Below are 17,249 nucleotides of genomic sequence, written 5' to 3'. Positions count from 1 at the left end.
GATGGGATCTCACTATGTTGCCTGGGCTGGTCTTGAACTCCTGGCCTCATGCAGTCCTCCCACCACAGCCTTCCAAAGTGCTGGGATTATAGGTGGGACCCACTGTGCCTGGTGCGATTGGGATTTCATTAAATCTATAGCTCAAGTAAGGGAAGAACTGGTATCTTAAAACTATTTTCTTATTCATAAACATGAAATATCTCTTATTTAGTTCTTTTGTTTTGTTTTGAGACAGAATCTCTCTCTGTTGATGGGGCTAGAATGCAGTGACGTCATCATTGCTCACTGCAGTCTCAAACTCCTGGGCCCAAGTGATCCTTCTGCCTCAGCCTCCCAAGTAGCTGGGTACATAAGTACATACCACGACACCTGGCTAATTTATCTATTTTTAATAGAGATGAGGTCTCGCTCTTGCTCAGGCTGGATTTGAATTCATTTCCTCAGGCAGTCTTCCCAGCTTAGCTTCCCAAAGTGCTAGGATTGCAGGCGTGACCTAGTGCACCTGGCCTGCTCTTTAATTTTTTTTTTTTTTTTTTTAGCAACTGGAATGCTAATTTTTTTTTTATGAGAGTTTTGTAGTTTCCTTTGTATAGCTCTTGTATACATTATTTTAGATTTACGTCTAAGTATTTCATTTTGAGGGATGCAAATGTAAATTATAGTGTGTTTTTAAATTCCACTTGTTCATTGCTGTATGTACCATTTTTATTCCTATTTTATGGTTGGGAAAATTGATATTTAGAGAAGTCAGGTGGCTTACCTGAGATTCAACAGCTAGTAAGTGCCTTCCTAATTCCATTCATCTATTTATCCATTCACCCATTTATTTATCAGTTATTTATTGAGCTTCTACATGACTGATACTTTTTCTAGGGCTAGGGATACCATAGGGAACAAAATAGACAACAACTCTGTCTTCTTGGGCTGGTATACAACAGGGAACAAAACAGATAAAACTCTGTGTCTTCATGCAACTTACACACCAGTGGGGGAAGACAGATAACAAATAAAAGTATGAAATAGAGAGTATTTTCTATAGTGGTAAGGGTGATACAGTGATAAACTCCTTTATTTTAGAAAATAAAAAAATAAAGCATGGAAAGGGATTCTGTGTGTGTGTGTATGTGTATATATATATATATATATATATATATATAGAGAGAGAGAGAGAGAGAGAGAGAGAGAGAGAGAAAGATATTATAGTCAGAAATGGCCACACCAAGAAGAGGATAAAAGACTTAAAGGAGGTGAGGGAGGCAGCCATGTATGAAAAATGTGATACAGGCAGAAGAAACAGCATGTGCAAACATAGGCAGGAATATGCCTGATGTTTTAAGAAGCCATGAGGCGGCCAGTGTTGTTGGCATGGAATGAGTAAAATGGAGAGTAAGTCATAGGAAGTGAGGTCAGTAAAGTAACATCAATAGGGCAAAATTATGTAGGGCCTTATTAGTTGTAAGAGAAATAGGGTTTTGGGCAGAAGAGAGACATGGGATCTGAGTTATGTTTTAAGGAGATCATTCCCATTAGCTATCATCTGTCTACTATGTTGAGAACAGACTGAACTGCAGCAAGGGTGTAATCAAGGAAACCAGTTAGGAAGCAGTTGGCGATAATCAAGGCAAGAGATGTTGATGGCTTAGTCCAGGTGGTGAGATGTAGATAGGTTTGCTGGATTGTTTTGAGTAGGGTGAGAGAAAGAGTAGTCAGGGATGATTTCAAGGTTTAGGTTTTGCCTGAGCAACTAGAAGAATGGCATTGACTGAGATGAGGAATACTATGGGCAGGGCAGGTTTTGGAGAAGGAGACTAGGAATTCATTTTTGCACATATTTGAGATGCTCATCAGACATCCAGTTGGAGAGATATATGAGTTTGAGGAGAAGTCAGGGCTGGAAATGTAAATTTGGCAGCTGTCAGTGTGTTTATGGAATTAAAAGCTACAAGTCAAGATGAGATGGAGAGAAAAGAATAGGTAGGAAAGAAAAGAGTCTAAGAGCAGAGCCTAGTTCCAGCTCAGCACTTAAAGAGCTTAAGTTCTTAATGATTGGTATCCTGTATTCTAACTGTAGTCCACATTAGACTGGGAACTCATTAAAAATGTAAGACATTGAAGCAGCCCCCAAGAAGCTTATGGTCTATTTGGGGAAACAGAATATATTTTAAACACAAAACGTTTAAATATTGATACAAAGTAATAAATGATTACATGTCAGAATAACAGTAAAGGGCTATAAGTTTATCCTGCAGATGAAAAGATTCCTTGTCATGGAAATGTTTGGAGGAAATGGGACTTGAACTGAACCTAAAATAATGGGCAGCAGATGAGGTGGTGCAGTTTGGGAAGTCAAGACCACCTTAAGGTTCAGTAATTTGCTAGAAGGACTCACAGAATTTAGCAAAGCTGTTAACACTCATAGTTATTATATTATTTGTTACAGCAAAAGAATACAGATTAAAATTAGCAATGCAAAAGGCACATAATATAATATATAAATGAAAAGAAGAAAATTTGTGACCTTAAAAAAAAAAAAAAAGAAAAAGAAAAAGTACATAGGACAGGAACTAGGAGAGTTCCAGGTATGAGCTTTCAGTTGTTTTTTCCCAGCAGAATTGTGCGGACAGCACTTATTTCTCCTAGCATTGATGTGTGGCAACACTCACAGAGTATTGTGAGTCAGAGAAGCTCACCCAAACCTTTCCAGGGTTTTATTGGGATTTGGCCAGATAGCCATGACTGACTTCCCATGTAAACATGGCTGACTTTAGTCTGTTGCCCCTCCCTAAGCTAAAACTGTGTGGCCCAAGGCTCCTACCATAAATCACATTGTTAGCATCTACTATTTGGCAACCCAAAGCCCCCAGGTAAACAAAGACACTTATCAGGCAGGGCATTCCAAAGGCTTTCCTCCTAGGATGTAGGGGCAAGGCTGTCATTTACTGCATGGTGAATTGAGGGGTGATGGGCGGGGAGGTGCTTTCTATATGGGGACAGCATGAGCTGTGATGCAGTGGGAATGTGTACACCATGTTTAGAACATTGTAATGACTGCAGTATGGCTTTGTATTTGAGAATATAAACTCTGGAGCCAGACTGCCAGGATTCATATCTCAGGTATTGCTTGCTGGTTGTAGGATTTATGGCAGTTTTGTAATCTGTAACTTATCTGGAAAGCAAGGGTATAGAAATCATGAGTTTGTTCACTTCTTATTCATTCATTCAGTGAATTTTTTTTTGAGCATTAGTATATTAAGGACTTGTATTAGGCCCACATCTCCTGAGCTTCAGACCTTTATTTCAGGATACCTAGTGATATGTCTAGAGGGCTTGTGGCTCTTTTAATATTAGCATGTTAAAAAAAACTAAATATTTTTCATCCAAATTATTTCTGTTAAAGGTAACACTATCATACCAGTTTATTTGTTCAGAGATTTAATTTTAAGATATTAGCTGTTGCAAAGATCGGGCTTAATAAAGAATATATTTAGGTGAACTGAAAAGTGAATTTAGCTTTCTTATTTACATACAGGTCTGTGTATGATGACCAACCAAATGCACACAAGAAGTTTATGGAAAAGTTAGATGCTTGTATCCGTAACCATGACAAGGAAATTGAAAAGATGTGTAACTTTCATCATCAGGGTTTTGTAGATGCTATTACAGAACTCCTTAAAGTAAGGACTGATGCAGAAAAACTGAAGGTAAGAAATATGTTAAAATTCTGTTTATCTTTGTTCTCATTAAATTACTAAAGTATTAGTTTATAGTGCCTATGTACAAGTCATATTAGATGTGCTACTTTCAAGAAGTTAATTGATATATGTATTTGAGAATGCTCTTTATGCTCTATTAACACAGTTGTCATGCTAATGACAGGAGCAGTCTCTTTTTTTCTAAGGCAAGTAATGCACTGGCTTAGCAGGATTTCTTTCCATGCAGGGAAATGAACTCAAAACATGCATGCAATGAAAGGTGTTTTAGAATTTTTAACATGACAATTAGTACTATATTGATAAAAAGTTATCTTCCTTTAAAAATTTAACTATAAATGATTGTATTCTCAAAATTATTTAATAATATTGAAACTTTATTTAAAGTTTCACAACAGTAATTTTCTTAAAGAAAGTTGGTCTACATTTTCTGCCATACAGTAAAAACATTATTTATTAAATGAGACCTGGATTTGTTCAGTCAGGATATAAAATATTTAATTATAAGAATTGTCCTATTTATCTTTCTTTACATTTAGAGCACTTAGCAGACAGAATGACCTTGGTTCACCAAAGGTTATGATTAGAAAACCATTGTATAAAGGATATTCAGATAACAAGAGACTAACTACAGCATCAATGAGGTCACTGAGCATCTTTGTTCAGAAATTAATGAGATTTTTAATAAACCAGAATGTGCTTCCTTACTATGATGACCTAATGAGTCACTTAATATGTGGGAAAATTTGAGGTTGAGCTTTGCCTGCACCTGCAGCATTAAAATGTTGCTGTGGATTGAGATTTCTGTGTTTGATGTTAATCAACCACCCAGTGTTTGCATTCAGCAAAGTATGAATGTTTAATTACCATAAAATGCAATCACCATTTCCTACAGACAATGAATGGCACATAGACCTCATTGAAGTTATCAAAAGGGGACCAGTGGTCAATTGGGTCAGTGATTTGAATTGTTTGACAGACTTAGAGAAGCAAGTAAAGTTCAAAAATCCTGAGTAAATTTGAGAAGTTTGCCACAGAATCTGTTAAAAAGAACTGTCATAAGTAATTGAAGTTAACAAAAGCCCTTTTCAATCAAAAGTTCAAGTTCAAGCTGTAGAGTTAATTTGAATTTGCATTTCTTTGTTCTAAGTTTCTCATGAAGCATGATCTGATTACAAGGGTGAGCAGTTACATCAGGGCAGTTTTATGCATATTTGTCTAACTAAGGTGAAATTATTTTTAAGGTGCAAGTTACTGATACCAACCGAAGGTTTCAAGATGCTGGAAAAGAGGTGAGAAAATGATACATTTTTTGTGTCTTCAATATGTGGATGTTCTTTAACGTTTGTTTAAAAATATGAACATTTCTTCTTTTCTAAGGTGATAGGTCACACAGAAGATATTATTCGATGTAGAATTCAGCAGAGGAATATTACAACTGTAGTGGAAAAATTGCAGTTATGTCTTCCAGGTGAGTTAAACTTATCTATAATATGATGTTTGGTTTTGTAAAATTATAACTTAATAATAACATATAGTCATTCTTTATTATGGGAATTACAGATTATTTGGTGATTTCATCCCAACAAAGACCATACTTATCTTTCCTGTTCACTTTATTCCCTGAATTTTAATGATTTTCTTATGTCATGAGGCCCCTGTTTGATTATCTGTCATATCAGTCTCCTAGAACAACCTCTGCATTTCCGTTTCCTCTCTGCCTCATTTGCCCTTTGTTCCCCCTCCCCTTTTATTTTTGTTTTTCCTCAGAATACTTTCCCATGGGGAGAGTGTCTTTTAATTACATATTCTCTCCTTTGTTTAATTTGCCTAATTTTTTATCTCTAGTTTTCCATTGTTTTCTGTTTGTCACTTAGCAGGTTGGTTTTGCCTTGTTTACAATCTCATTTTGCCCATAAGGTAAGAAAACATCAAAAGTGCTAGGTCTTCTTTCTTGCCTTTCCTCCTATATTTTGAAAAAACACTGAGTTTCTGGTCTTTCTGTTAGAGCTCAAATATTACTGGTGCATCAAATAAATTCAAAAGAAACTAACCAGTATTTTCTTTACCTGGATTGAATATACTTTAAGTTGGATGTATTCTGTTTAAACAAAAGGAAGCAGGTATATACCATTTTATTCTTAATGTAGTAAGCTAAATCCATCTCTTTGTTCCTTTTTTTTTTTTTTTTTTTAAACAGAGTCTTGTTCTGTTGCCTGGGCTAGAGTGCAGTGGCATCATCATAGCTCACTATAACGTCAAACTTCTGGGCTCAAGTGATTCTCCTGCCTCAGCCTCCTGAGTAGAACAACTGAGTAGCTGGGACTATAGGCATGTGCTACCATGCCTGGCGAAGTTTTCTATTTTTTGTAGAGGGAAGGTCTTGGTCTTCCTCAGGCTGATCTCGAACTCCTGGCCTCAAGCAATCCTCCTGCCTTGGCCTCCCAGAGTGCTGAGATTATAGGTGTGAGCCACCATGCCAGTCCTCTTTGTATCACAGGGGCTGTGATATAGATATGCTTAGGATCCTGTGGCCACAGAGTTAGTGCTGGTTTACTATAGCCACAATTGCAGTTTTTATGGTTTTCAGACAAGTAAACAATATCTTATTAAGCTTGGAGACCCCTGGGAGTAGTCTTATGACTGTAGAAAAAACTGGACCAAATGTTGTCTATCTTTGTGGTATAGGAAAATGGGAGTTGGTCTGATGAGCAAAAAGTTATTTACTTACTCTCTGCTTTGAAATTCTACTAAGGTTAAATGATAATCTATGTAGTTTAAAACCTATCTGGTAACAGTGTGTCATCTTGCTGAAGCTTATGATAATTTTATGGAATAATTACATTTCTGGGCCTTTGACAAAAAGGATGAAATGAATAAAGATGTTTTATTATGTTTATTTCTGGCTTTATTGTAATTTACTCTCTGCTGTAAACTTTTGAGGTTTTTTTTTTCCTTTGTGGATTTGGTGTCAATTTTTGTTTATAGTGAGTTATAACCCAGTTGTGTTATTTTATTTGGTATGTTGAGTCAAAATTAATGAATCTCACTGTCACTCAACTTTCTCTCTCAAATAACTAAAGTCCAAACGTACAATTATACTTCAGGGAATAAATAGTAATTTCTGAATAGGATAATTGTTAGTAGGTTAATGTCTCAATTATAAGTGTCAGTATACACTTTTATATAAATATTCCAAGTTCAATGTATTAATATATATATAATGTGCAATATATATAAAAATTAAAATATATTTTCATTTACTTGAAGTATATACATTTTATTTGGAAATATCAGCCTAACTCAAAATGTAGGGAAAACTAATGAATTTGTAATATACACTTCTCTGCTTTAATTATTTTCATCTCTTAAAATATTTTTTTTCCTTTTGAAAGCTAAAATGTTGTATTTTTTAATGCAGTGCTGGAAATGTACAGTAAGTTAAAAGAACAGATGAGTACAAAAAGGTGAGTTGGTTTTTTTCCTATTATTTTAAATAATAATTTTTTCCTATTATTGAAAGCATAGATAAACTTGCTGTTAATTGTAGTGAATTGTGAATTTCACGTTCTTTCTTACACTAATCTTTGGACATACAATCTACTCATCAGGATCACCCAGTAAAGCAAATCTTAGCCATTTATTTATGAATCCTTTCCCCTTATAAATGATATCAAGGATTGATAATATTGATCAAGGACAACTGAATAGAAATGAGAAAATATTGATTAACTTACCAACATAATAACATTGCATACAATGAAGATCTTAGTCCATCTGCATTGCTATAAGGGAATGCAGGCTGGGTAATTTACAAAGAAAAGTTTATTTGGCTCACAAGTTCTGCAGGCTACACAAGAGACATGGTACCAGCCTCGGCTTCTGGTGAGGGCTTCAGGCTTCTTCCACTCATGGCATAAGGAGAGGGGGAACAGGCATGTGTAGAGATCACATGGCCAGACAGGAAGCAAGAGAGAGAGGGGAGGGAGGTTTCAGGCTCCTTTTAACAACCAGCTCTTTGGGGAACTAATAAAGTGAGAATTCACTCATTACACTACTGCAGGGAGGAGGGTACCAAGCCATTCATGAAAAATTCACCCCCATGACCCAAACACCTCTCATTAGGCCTCACCTCCAACATTGGGTATCAGATTTCAACATGAGATTTGGAAGGGTCAAATATCATAAGCAAGGGCTACGTATATATTGTAGACGGAAAGCAAAGTGTAGGCTTTTTTGACAATCTGGGCTAGTGTAGTTCACATCTGTTTTATAACACAAATGAATACATGACAAATACATACAAATACATGAAAAATAAAATAATTTAAAGGAGCATTAGATGTAGTGATGTTTAAAATATTTTAAAAGTGAACAATTTTAAAATAACATCGAAAAAACAATAAATGAGACACATTTGGAATGGAGAAAAAACAATTTCTTCTTGGTTTATTATATAACTACCTAACTTTCAGAACACATATACAAATCTATAGTAAAAGATTTGTATGTGTCCTCCTTCATAGTGCTACATATTGAATGTCATTAGACTTCACATTAGGACATTCCAGGTTCTCATTGTACTTTTCTTGCCCTTAACCTGGAAACAGCCATTCTTCAAGGTACTCTGTCTCCTTTTAGTGAGTAATAATATTTAGAAACTAAGGTCTATATGCTAGGTGGGTTAATTACCCACACACATGCATACTACACACACACACACACACACACACACACACACACACACACACACACACACACACCCGCATTCTCTATCTTCCAGGGATGCCATTGAAAATTGGTACTAATTAGTAGAATGATTTTTTCCATATTAATAAATAAGCCTTAACCTATTCCTAAAAGGCAGTCTTATTTTCTTTTATGTATATATTATTAATATATTCTTTTTAAAATCAATGTTATATGTCCTTATATTTTAAAGATTCAAATAATGAATTCTGTATGTTTGTTGCAAAAACATAGGCATCACCCTCCTTACTTCCCATTCATTATATGGGCAAAAATTTTTACCTTTTTTTAACTGATTGCTTTAGTGCTTACATTTATGTCTTTAAATACTTAACTTGTATTATCACCTTACTATTTTCTGGCTTGGTGCATTCTCTCTTTTTTTGGTAATATAATCTAATATTTATATTCACATTTATCCAGTTATCCGCAAAATTTATTATATCTTCTTTTCCTCCCTGAAAACATTGGTTGCTATATGTTTTTTTTAAATCCCTTTTAATCCAGAACAGTCTTCCTGCTTTTCTTTATTTTTCATGAAAGAAAAATGAAAGGGTCCAGGAAAAGGTCCCATGAAAGGGTCCAGGTCAGTTGTTATGCAGACCAGGGCATTTTGGATTTGTCTAACTGTTTCCTTATGTTTAGATTCAGGTTAAAAGTTTTTGGCAAGAGTACGAGATAAGTGATATTGTGTACCTCATGTTGTATCATATCAGAAGGCATATGCTGTCAGGCTGTCTCTAGGTTATGCTAAATTGGTCATTTGGTTAAGGGGATGACAATCAAAAAAATATACCTCTTTTGAAAAGGTATATTTTTCTCTTTGCAATTACTAAGTAATCTGTGGTGTGATACTTTGAGTCCTGTTTCCTAACAACCTTTCACCCAATAGTTTCAGTATTTTTGCTTTAATCAATTATTATATTAGGGTTGTAAAACGGTAATTTAAAAAATTCTGTTTATTAACTGGCTTTTTTTTTTAAGTATAAAGAAGAGCTTTTCCTTTTTATCCCCCTTTTGTTTCTTTTTTTTTTTCCTGATTGTTGTTATGGACTCATAGATTTTAAAAAATAAATGTCATATTTATTATTGTCATTATTTTTTTGATGCAAAAATTGTTCCAAATTTGGCCAGAGAAACCCTCAAGCCACTTTCTGTGTCCTTATTTATCTTTGAGTACTTTTTTGCTTATGCAATAGGATGTTCCAGGTTCTCATTGTACTTTTCTTGCCCTTAACCTGGAAACAGCCATTCTTCAAGGTACTCTGTCTCCTTTTAGTGAGTAATAGTATTTAGAAACTAAGGTCTATATGCTAGGTGGGTTAATTACCCACACACATGCATACTACACACACACACACACACACACACACACACACACACACACACATACACACACATACACACACATACACATGCATTCTCTACCTTCTAGGGATGCCATTGAAAAGTGAGAAGTCATTCTGAATTCTCATCTTTAGTTTGTGACCTACCTTTTCTCTCTTTTAGAATCTTTTCTTTGTCCTCTGTGGTCTGAAATTTTCTGATGATTTGTTTTGATGCGAGTCTATTTACTTCCATTGTGTTGGGTACCTGTTGAGCCTTCTTTTAATCTGGAAACATCCTTTAATCTGATAATGTCTTTAAGCATTACAAAATTTTCTTGAATTATTTTTTCCTTCTGTTTTCTTGATGCTCTCTCTAGGACAGGTATTAATGATCAGTCTTCTAGTTTGGTCCTCTAATTTTCTTATCTCTTCTTTGACATTTCTTTGTCTCTGTCTCTTTTCTCTGCTTTTTCTGAAGTTTCTTCATCTTTATCTTCTAAAAGTAATGTTGATTTTTTTTCATATCTGCTATCTGATTTTTTAATTTCTAGGAGCCCTTTTTTGATCTCCAATTTTTTTTTCTGGTAATTTGTTCTTAATTTACTGTTGCAGTATTTTCTCTTAGCTCACCAAGAATTTAGATGTATGTTCTCCTTGCATAGTCTCTTTCTTGTAAGTTTTTTTCCCCCAGCTTTTATCTCTGCCTTTCTTGTTAGAGGTGTTTCTCAGATGTCTGGTGATTCCTTGGTCAACTACTCATATTTAAGTGCGATGGACATAAAAACCTGATTGGAAACTCTTGGTACATGGGTGGGACTTGATTGTGAGTTTCACTGTAAAGTTTTCTGGCTGGACTATTTAGCTGGGAAGCCTCTGATGTTAATTAATATCTTAAGTCTTTTTTCTGGGGCTGGTCAGATTTTCTAGAGAAAACTCCTGTCTTTTTTCTGGAGGATAAAGATCTGACTGCCAGCATTCTGGGATCTGAATTGGAAAGAAGGCATCTAGTATTAATCCTTTTGTTTTCAGGCTAGTATTGCCATCAACCTTGGCTGGTGTTCCCTGTTCAGAGATTATTTGTTTTTAGTCTCTTTAGTTTTTTGCCATGATGGAGGAAGGACAGTTGCTCAGACGCCTGAAGTGGGGGAGAGAATCTGGGGTCTGCTTTATTTTTTTAATGGATATTTTGTTTGTTGTACTTAAACCAGTCAAACTGGTACTGATATTATGCTTCAGCAAAATATAAAATATTTGTATACAAATATTAAAAGTAATGAACAAATTAGGGGTTGTGGTAAAACATACAGGAGGAAAGTGGTGGAGGAAATCAAAGAAACATATTATAGCTTAACCCGTCACCTTGACATTGGGATTTTTTTTTAAGTTTTTTTAAATAAGTAAAACCTCCCAATCCCCAAAAATAGGACTAATCTTTCATCACACATTTTTGTACCAAACTAGTATTATATCTACTTAAAACCAGAGACAGCTTTTAGCATGTTGTCCATCGCAGCCAAGGTTACTGAAATCTCTTTGATTAGACTCCAATCATACCCCATCCCCTAAATTGACATAGTAGGCACAGTGAGAACCAAGATATCAAGACAGAGATACACAGCTCTAAAACAAGAAAAATGCTATGAGAAAGGAAAGAATTCAGCCATGGCTCAGACCGAGATTGAATAATATACTCATCTCACACAGCTTCAGGCTGCATGTTCATAGAGTAATTTAGGACTAATCCATGGTTTGTGTAGTACTAAAATACCTAGTGGTTTGTTGTATTACATTATGGCTTTCTGTAGCAATTTCCAAGGTGACCTCTGAATCATTAGCAGGAGAATTTTGCTGGAATTGTATGGAGGGCTGCAGAGATTCCTCTTTGCAATTAGGGAACAGATTGTTCCTGTCCTGGTTGTTCTAGGCTTGAGTACACCAGCTCTGACTATTCCAGGAATGGTTGCTCCAAGATTGGCTGTTCCAAGTTTGATTGCTCCATGTTGGGTTGTTTCAAGTTTGGTTGCTCTACCTTGGAAGGTTTCCAGATGTGTTTACCCAACATCCCTGGTGCTAAGAAGAGTAGATGCCTAGGTTTTGTGTAGGTATTGAGCCGTGAATCACACTGTTGCTCTTTTGGGCCAGTTGATTTTTTTCTGCCACCTCTTACATTTCATTTTCTAGTTCTGTAACCAGGCCTTAACCTATTTGCAGCTAAGGTTCAGGATGTTGGAAAGTTCTTGAATCTGCTGGAGGCTGAGGTATTTGTCTCTGAAATCTGTCATTGAGTCCACACAGCTGGATCAGCATGGTTCTGATCTTCTGTTTTTTAACCTGGACCTTAATCTTCCTTCTTCACTGTGCTCTTCTCTACAGAAGTAGGAAGTTTTACTTCAGGATTGGTGCAAGAATCAGAGCCATTTTGAATAAGTAGATCTGTGGAGGAAGGAACAGGAGAGACAGTCTCTGAATGGGGCACCTCCACAGATGACATTTGCAAGGATGGATAATTTTTTCCAGGCCCATGAATCACAGCATTGGTGACGAGTTCCTAGAATTCTGTGCTTTGGAACAAGGCCAGGCTTTGGGGGACAAACTGGATCCATACTCATCTTATTGAGAAAGAGGTGGAAAAAACAAACAACAAAAACCAAAATGAAGAGCTAGACTGTGAAAAAGGCTAAGACTTAAGACTTAAATATCTAGGTAGAAGATCTTAGAGAAATATAAAGATGTCTAGATATAAAAGTATCAATAAGCAGAGATGAAGTGAGTCCCCTCTGTAGGAATAGGGGGTAACTAGGCCAATCTAGCAAAAGGTCTGGGTCTGCTTTTTTTTTTTTTTTTTTTTTGGAGACAGAGTCTCACTTTATTGCCCAGGCTAGAGTGAGTACCATGGCATCAGCCTAGTTCACAGCAACCTCAAACTCCTGGGCTCAAGCAATCTTGCTGCCTCAGCCTCCCAAGTAGCTGGGACTACACATGCGCTACCATGCCCAGCTAATTTTTTCTATATACATTAGTTGGCCAATTAATTTCTTTCTATTTATAGTAGAAACGGGATCTTGCTCTTGCTCAGGCTGGTTTTGAACTCCTGACCTTGAGCAATCTGCCCACCTCGACCTCCCAGAGTGCTAGGATTACAGGCGTGAGCCACAGCGCCTGGCCTGGGTCTGCTTTTTAAGCAGATTTTCAACCACATTCCTTCTTTTAGTCTTTTTCTTTTTTTTTTTTTTTTTTTTGAGACAGAGTCTCGCTTGTTGCCCAGGTTAGAGTGAGTGCCGTGGCGTCAGCCTAGCTCACAGCAACCTCAAACTCCTGGGCTCAAGCAATCCTGCTGCCTCAGCCTCCCGAGTAGCTGGGACTACAGGCATGTGCCACCATGCCCGGCTAATTTTATATATATATTAGTTGGCCAATTAATTTCTTTCTATTTATAGTAGAGACGGGGTCTCGCTCTTGCTCAGGCTGGTTTCGAACTCCTGACCTCGAGCGATCCGCCCGCCTCAGCCTCCCAGAGTGCTAGGATTACAGGCGTGAGCCACCGCGCCCGGCTCTTTTAGTCTTTTTCACTGCCACTTCCAGAAGTAGTGGGATTCTTGTCAACTTATGAACTGTTTGGGGATTCTACAAAATAAATTAGGTTATTCTTGGCTTCTCAATATGGTTTAGGATTCGGATTTTTCAGGTCTGCTGAGTTCTTTACACCTGTCCATTGGCTTTCCAGCTTCTAAAATTTTATTGTTCCTTTGTCTCCTTTTCTCTCTATCTTTTTGAGTTTGTGTTTAAAAAAAATCTCTTTCACTGTTGTTTTATTGATGTTTCAAGAAGTAAAGGTAAAAATGTACATTCAGTCTGCCTTTTCACTGGATATTTAGAACCTCACTTTCCTTTTCTTGGATTTATGGTGCCCTGCCACATTGTTTTAAGGGTAAGTATTCATATGGAGCAATGAGATAGGTAGTGAACATGGACAGACATGATTTCTGCTGGTCAACCAAAGGTTGCAAGTTAGTGACCTATAGAATCCTACTGGCCCACAGGTGTATTTGGTTTGACGTGCATAGTGTTTAAAATTTTTTTTATTAGTTATCATTACTTCAATTTTGTTTTTTGTTTTATTAAATCTTGATTTATATTCAGTTGACTCCTAAATGTTGAATCTTGAACTAGAGTTTTACTTCTCTGATTCCTGCTGAATCTTTAACTTGGTTGTTTCACTATTCGTGTTCAACATGTCTGGTATGTAGGCTTAAAATCGTTATATATTTTGGAGATTGGCCCCTTTTCTGTCATATGTGTTATAAAATATTTTCTTTATTTATAGTGCAGTTTTTTGTTTTTTATTTTTTTTTGCTGAGTAGTATTTTAGGTTGACTTTTTATTTTAGTAGAACATAAATGAAAATGCACAAGTCATAAGTGACTTTTTATTTTAGTATAACATAAACAAAAATGCACAAGTCGTAAGTCTACAACTTCATGAATTTTAAAAAGCAGACATACCTGTGTAACCACCAAGATCAAGATGTTGAATGTTATTACCACTTGAGAGCTTTTCTCATACTCCTTTGTAATCATTACCACCCAAAACAAGATATAGAACACTTCCATTACCCCCACAAAGTTCCCTCATTCTCATTTCCAAACAATGTCTTGTTTCTGCTCTAGAAATAACCACTTTCTTATTTCTATCACCATAGATTAATTTTGTTTTTATAATTGATATAAATGAAATGACCTTTACTCCAGATAATATTTTTGAAATTTATCTGTTATCGCAGAGTTTGTTTCTTTAGATTGCTGAACAGTATTCAGTTCTAAGAATTCATTCATCTATTCACCAGCTGGTGAATATTTGGGTTGTTTCAGGTTTGAGGGTATTATGAATAAGACTGCCATGAAATTAGTGTACAAGTCTTTTTGTAGGCATATGTTTATATTTCCCTTTAATAAATATATATGAGTGGAATTGCTGGGTTATAGCATAGATGTATGCTACGCTTTCTAAGAAACCATTAAATAGTTTTCTATTTAAAATATAATTTAAAAAATATACCGTAAAAACATAATTTAAAAAATAGTTTACTATTTTAGTTGTACCATTAACAGTTCCATTAGTAATGTATGAGAATTTTATTGGCTCCACATCCTCGCCAACATATGGTATTTAGTCAGTCTGTTCTAGTTGAGCCATTTTGGTAAATATAAAATATTATCTTGTGGTTCAATTTGCATTTTTCTGATGACTGCTGCTGAGTGCCTTTTCATTTATTATTTAGCCATTGGTGCATTTTCTTTTGTGAAGTGTCTGTTCAAATCTTTTGCTTATATTTTTTAATTAGTAGTTTTTTTTAGAACAGTTTTAGGTTTACAGAAGTATAGAACTGAAAGTACAGAGAGTTCCCATATACTTTCCTCTTCCTTGCATACATAATTTCCATTATTAACATCTTGCATTAAGCAGTACATTTATTACAATTGATGAACAATTTGACACACTATTATTAACCAAAGTTGATAGTTCACACTAGGGTTCACTCTGTGTTGAACAGTTCTGTGGCTTTTGACAAATACATAATATGTGTCCAGTATTACAGTATAATACAGAATAGTTTCACTGCCTGAAAAATTCCCTGTGCTCCATTTCTTTCCCCATCCCTTATCTCACAAACCTGTGCCAATTGCTGAACTTTTTACTATTTCTATAGTTTTGCTTTTTCCAGAATGTCAGATAGTTGAAATCATACAGTATATAACATGTTCATGGTGGCTTCTTTCACTTAGCAGTATGCATTTAACATTCCTTTTTATCATTGAATAATACTGCATTGTATAGGTGAGCCATAGTTTGTCTATTCATTTACCCAAGTACAGCTTGGTTGCTTCCAGGTTTTGAAAATTATGAATAAAGCTGCTATCAACATTTGTGTGCAGGTTTTTGTAGATATACATTTTCAATTAATTTAAGTAAATAACTGGGGACATGATTGCTAGATCATATGGTAAGACTATGTTTGGCTTTGTAAGAATCTGCCAAATTGTTTTCCAAAGTGGCTGTACTATTTTGTACCCCTCACCAGCTTGAATGAGAGTTCTTGTTGCTCCATACCCTTTCCAGGATTTGGTATTGTTGGTGTTTTGGATTTTGCCTGTTCTTATAGGTATATAATGGTATCTCATTGTTGTAATTTGTAATACATATAATGTTGAGCATCTTCTCGTGTGTATCTTCTTTGGCAAGGTGTCTGTTTAGGCCTTTTGCCCACTTTTTAATTTGGTGGTTTGTTTTCTTATTGTTAAGTTTTAAGTGTTCTTTGTATATTTTATGGATACAAGTCCTTTATCAGGTAAGTGTTTTGAAAATATTTTCTCCCAGTCTGTGACTTGTTTTTCATTTTCTTAACTGCCTTTGTAGAGTAGAAAGTTTTAATTGTAATGAAGTCCAACTTACCTTTTCTTTTCCTCATCGGTTTTGCTTTGATGCTATTTCTAAAAACTCATTGCCAAGCTCAAGATCACCTGGATTTTCTCCTAGGTTGTTTTCTAGAATCTTAAAATTTTGTGTTTTACGTTTAGTTCTGTGATTCATTTTCAGTTAATTATTGTGAAAAGTGAAGGGCAGTGTTTAGATTTATTTATTTATTCATTTTGCCTGTGGATGTCCAGTTCCAGAAACATTTGTTGAAAAGACTACCCTTTTTTCATTGAATTTCTTTTGCTCTTTTGTCAAAGATCAATTGACTGTATTTGTGTGGGTATATTTCTGTGCTTTCCACTGTGTTCCATTGACCTATTTGTCAATCCTTTTGCCTTCACCACACTGTCTTTCTTTATTATTTTATTTTATTTTGTTTTATTTTTGAGACAGAATCTCGCTTTGTTGCCCCGGCTAGAGTGAGTGCCATGGCATCAGCCTAGCTCACAGCAACCTCAATCTCCTGGGCTCAAGCAGTCCTCCTGCCTCAGCCTCCCAAGTAGCTGGGACTACAGGCATGCGCCACCATGCCTGGCTAATTTTTTCTATATATATTAGTTGGCCAATTAATTTCTTTCTATTTATAGTAGAGACGGGGTCTTGCTCTTGCTCAGGCTGGTTTTGAACTCCTGACCTTGAGCAATCTGCCCCCCTCAGCCTCCCAGAGTGCTAGGATTACAGGCGTGAGCCACCGCGCCCGGCCTACCACACTGTCTTTAATACTATAGCTTTATACAGTATTAAGTCTTAAAGTTGGGTGGTGTCAGTCCTTCAACTTTGTTCTTCAATATTGTGTGGCTATTCTGGGTCTTTTGCCTCTCCATATAGGCTTTAGAGTCAGATTGTCAATATCCACAAAGTAAGTTGCTGGGGTTTTGATTGAGATTGTGTTGAATTTACAGATCAATTTGGGAAGAACTGAGATCTTGATAATATTGAGTCTTCCTATCCATGAACATGGGATATCTTCCCATTTATTTAGTTTTAA

At 35.8% G+C, this 17,249-nt stretch overlaps 1 protein-coding gene and 1 pseudogene across 7 annotated transcripts in view; one reads left to right on the top strand and one right to left on the bottom strand.

Annotated features, from left to right (window-relative positions):
* Nucleotides 1-17,249, top strand: part of EXOC6 (exocyst complex component 6) — a 198,179-nt gene that overhangs the window by 51,619 nt on the left and 129,311 nt on the right. For 5 of the 7 annotated variants that reach the window (XM_012766013.2, XM_076009975.1, XM_012766004.2 and 2 more), the window contains exons 2-5: nucleotides 3,530-3,701; nucleotides 4,955-5,002; nucleotides 5,091-5,181; nucleotides 7,132-7,177. In XM_012766013.2, the coding sequence (XP_012621467.2) occupies nucleotides 3,530-3,701; nucleotides 4,955-5,002; nucleotides 5,091-5,181; nucleotides 7,132-7,177 (357 nt within the window). Of the gene's footprint in view, nucleotides 1-3,529; nucleotides 3,702-4,954; nucleotides 5,003-5,090; nucleotides 5,182-5,590; nucleotides 5,631-7,131; nucleotides 7,178-17,249 lie in introns of those variants that run through there. The other 2 variants (XM_076009977.1, XM_076009976.1) reach the window with 2 other exon arrangements.
* LOC105872201 (homeobox protein NANOG-like) lies at nucleotides 11,905-12,396 on the bottom strand (annotated as a pseudogene).

The sequence above is a fragment of the Microcebus murinus genome, chromosome 14 (genome assembly GCF_040939455.1).
Source record: "Microcebus murinus isolate Inina chromosome 14, M.murinus_Inina_mat1.0, whole genome shotgun sequence".
In the NCBI taxonomy this organism is placed as follows: domain Eukaryota; kingdom Metazoa; phylum Chordata; class Mammalia; order Primates; family Cheirogaleidae; genus Microcebus; species Microcebus murinus.
Note: the sequence above shows the minus strand (reverse complement) of the source record. Positions and strands in the feature narration are given on the sequence as shown.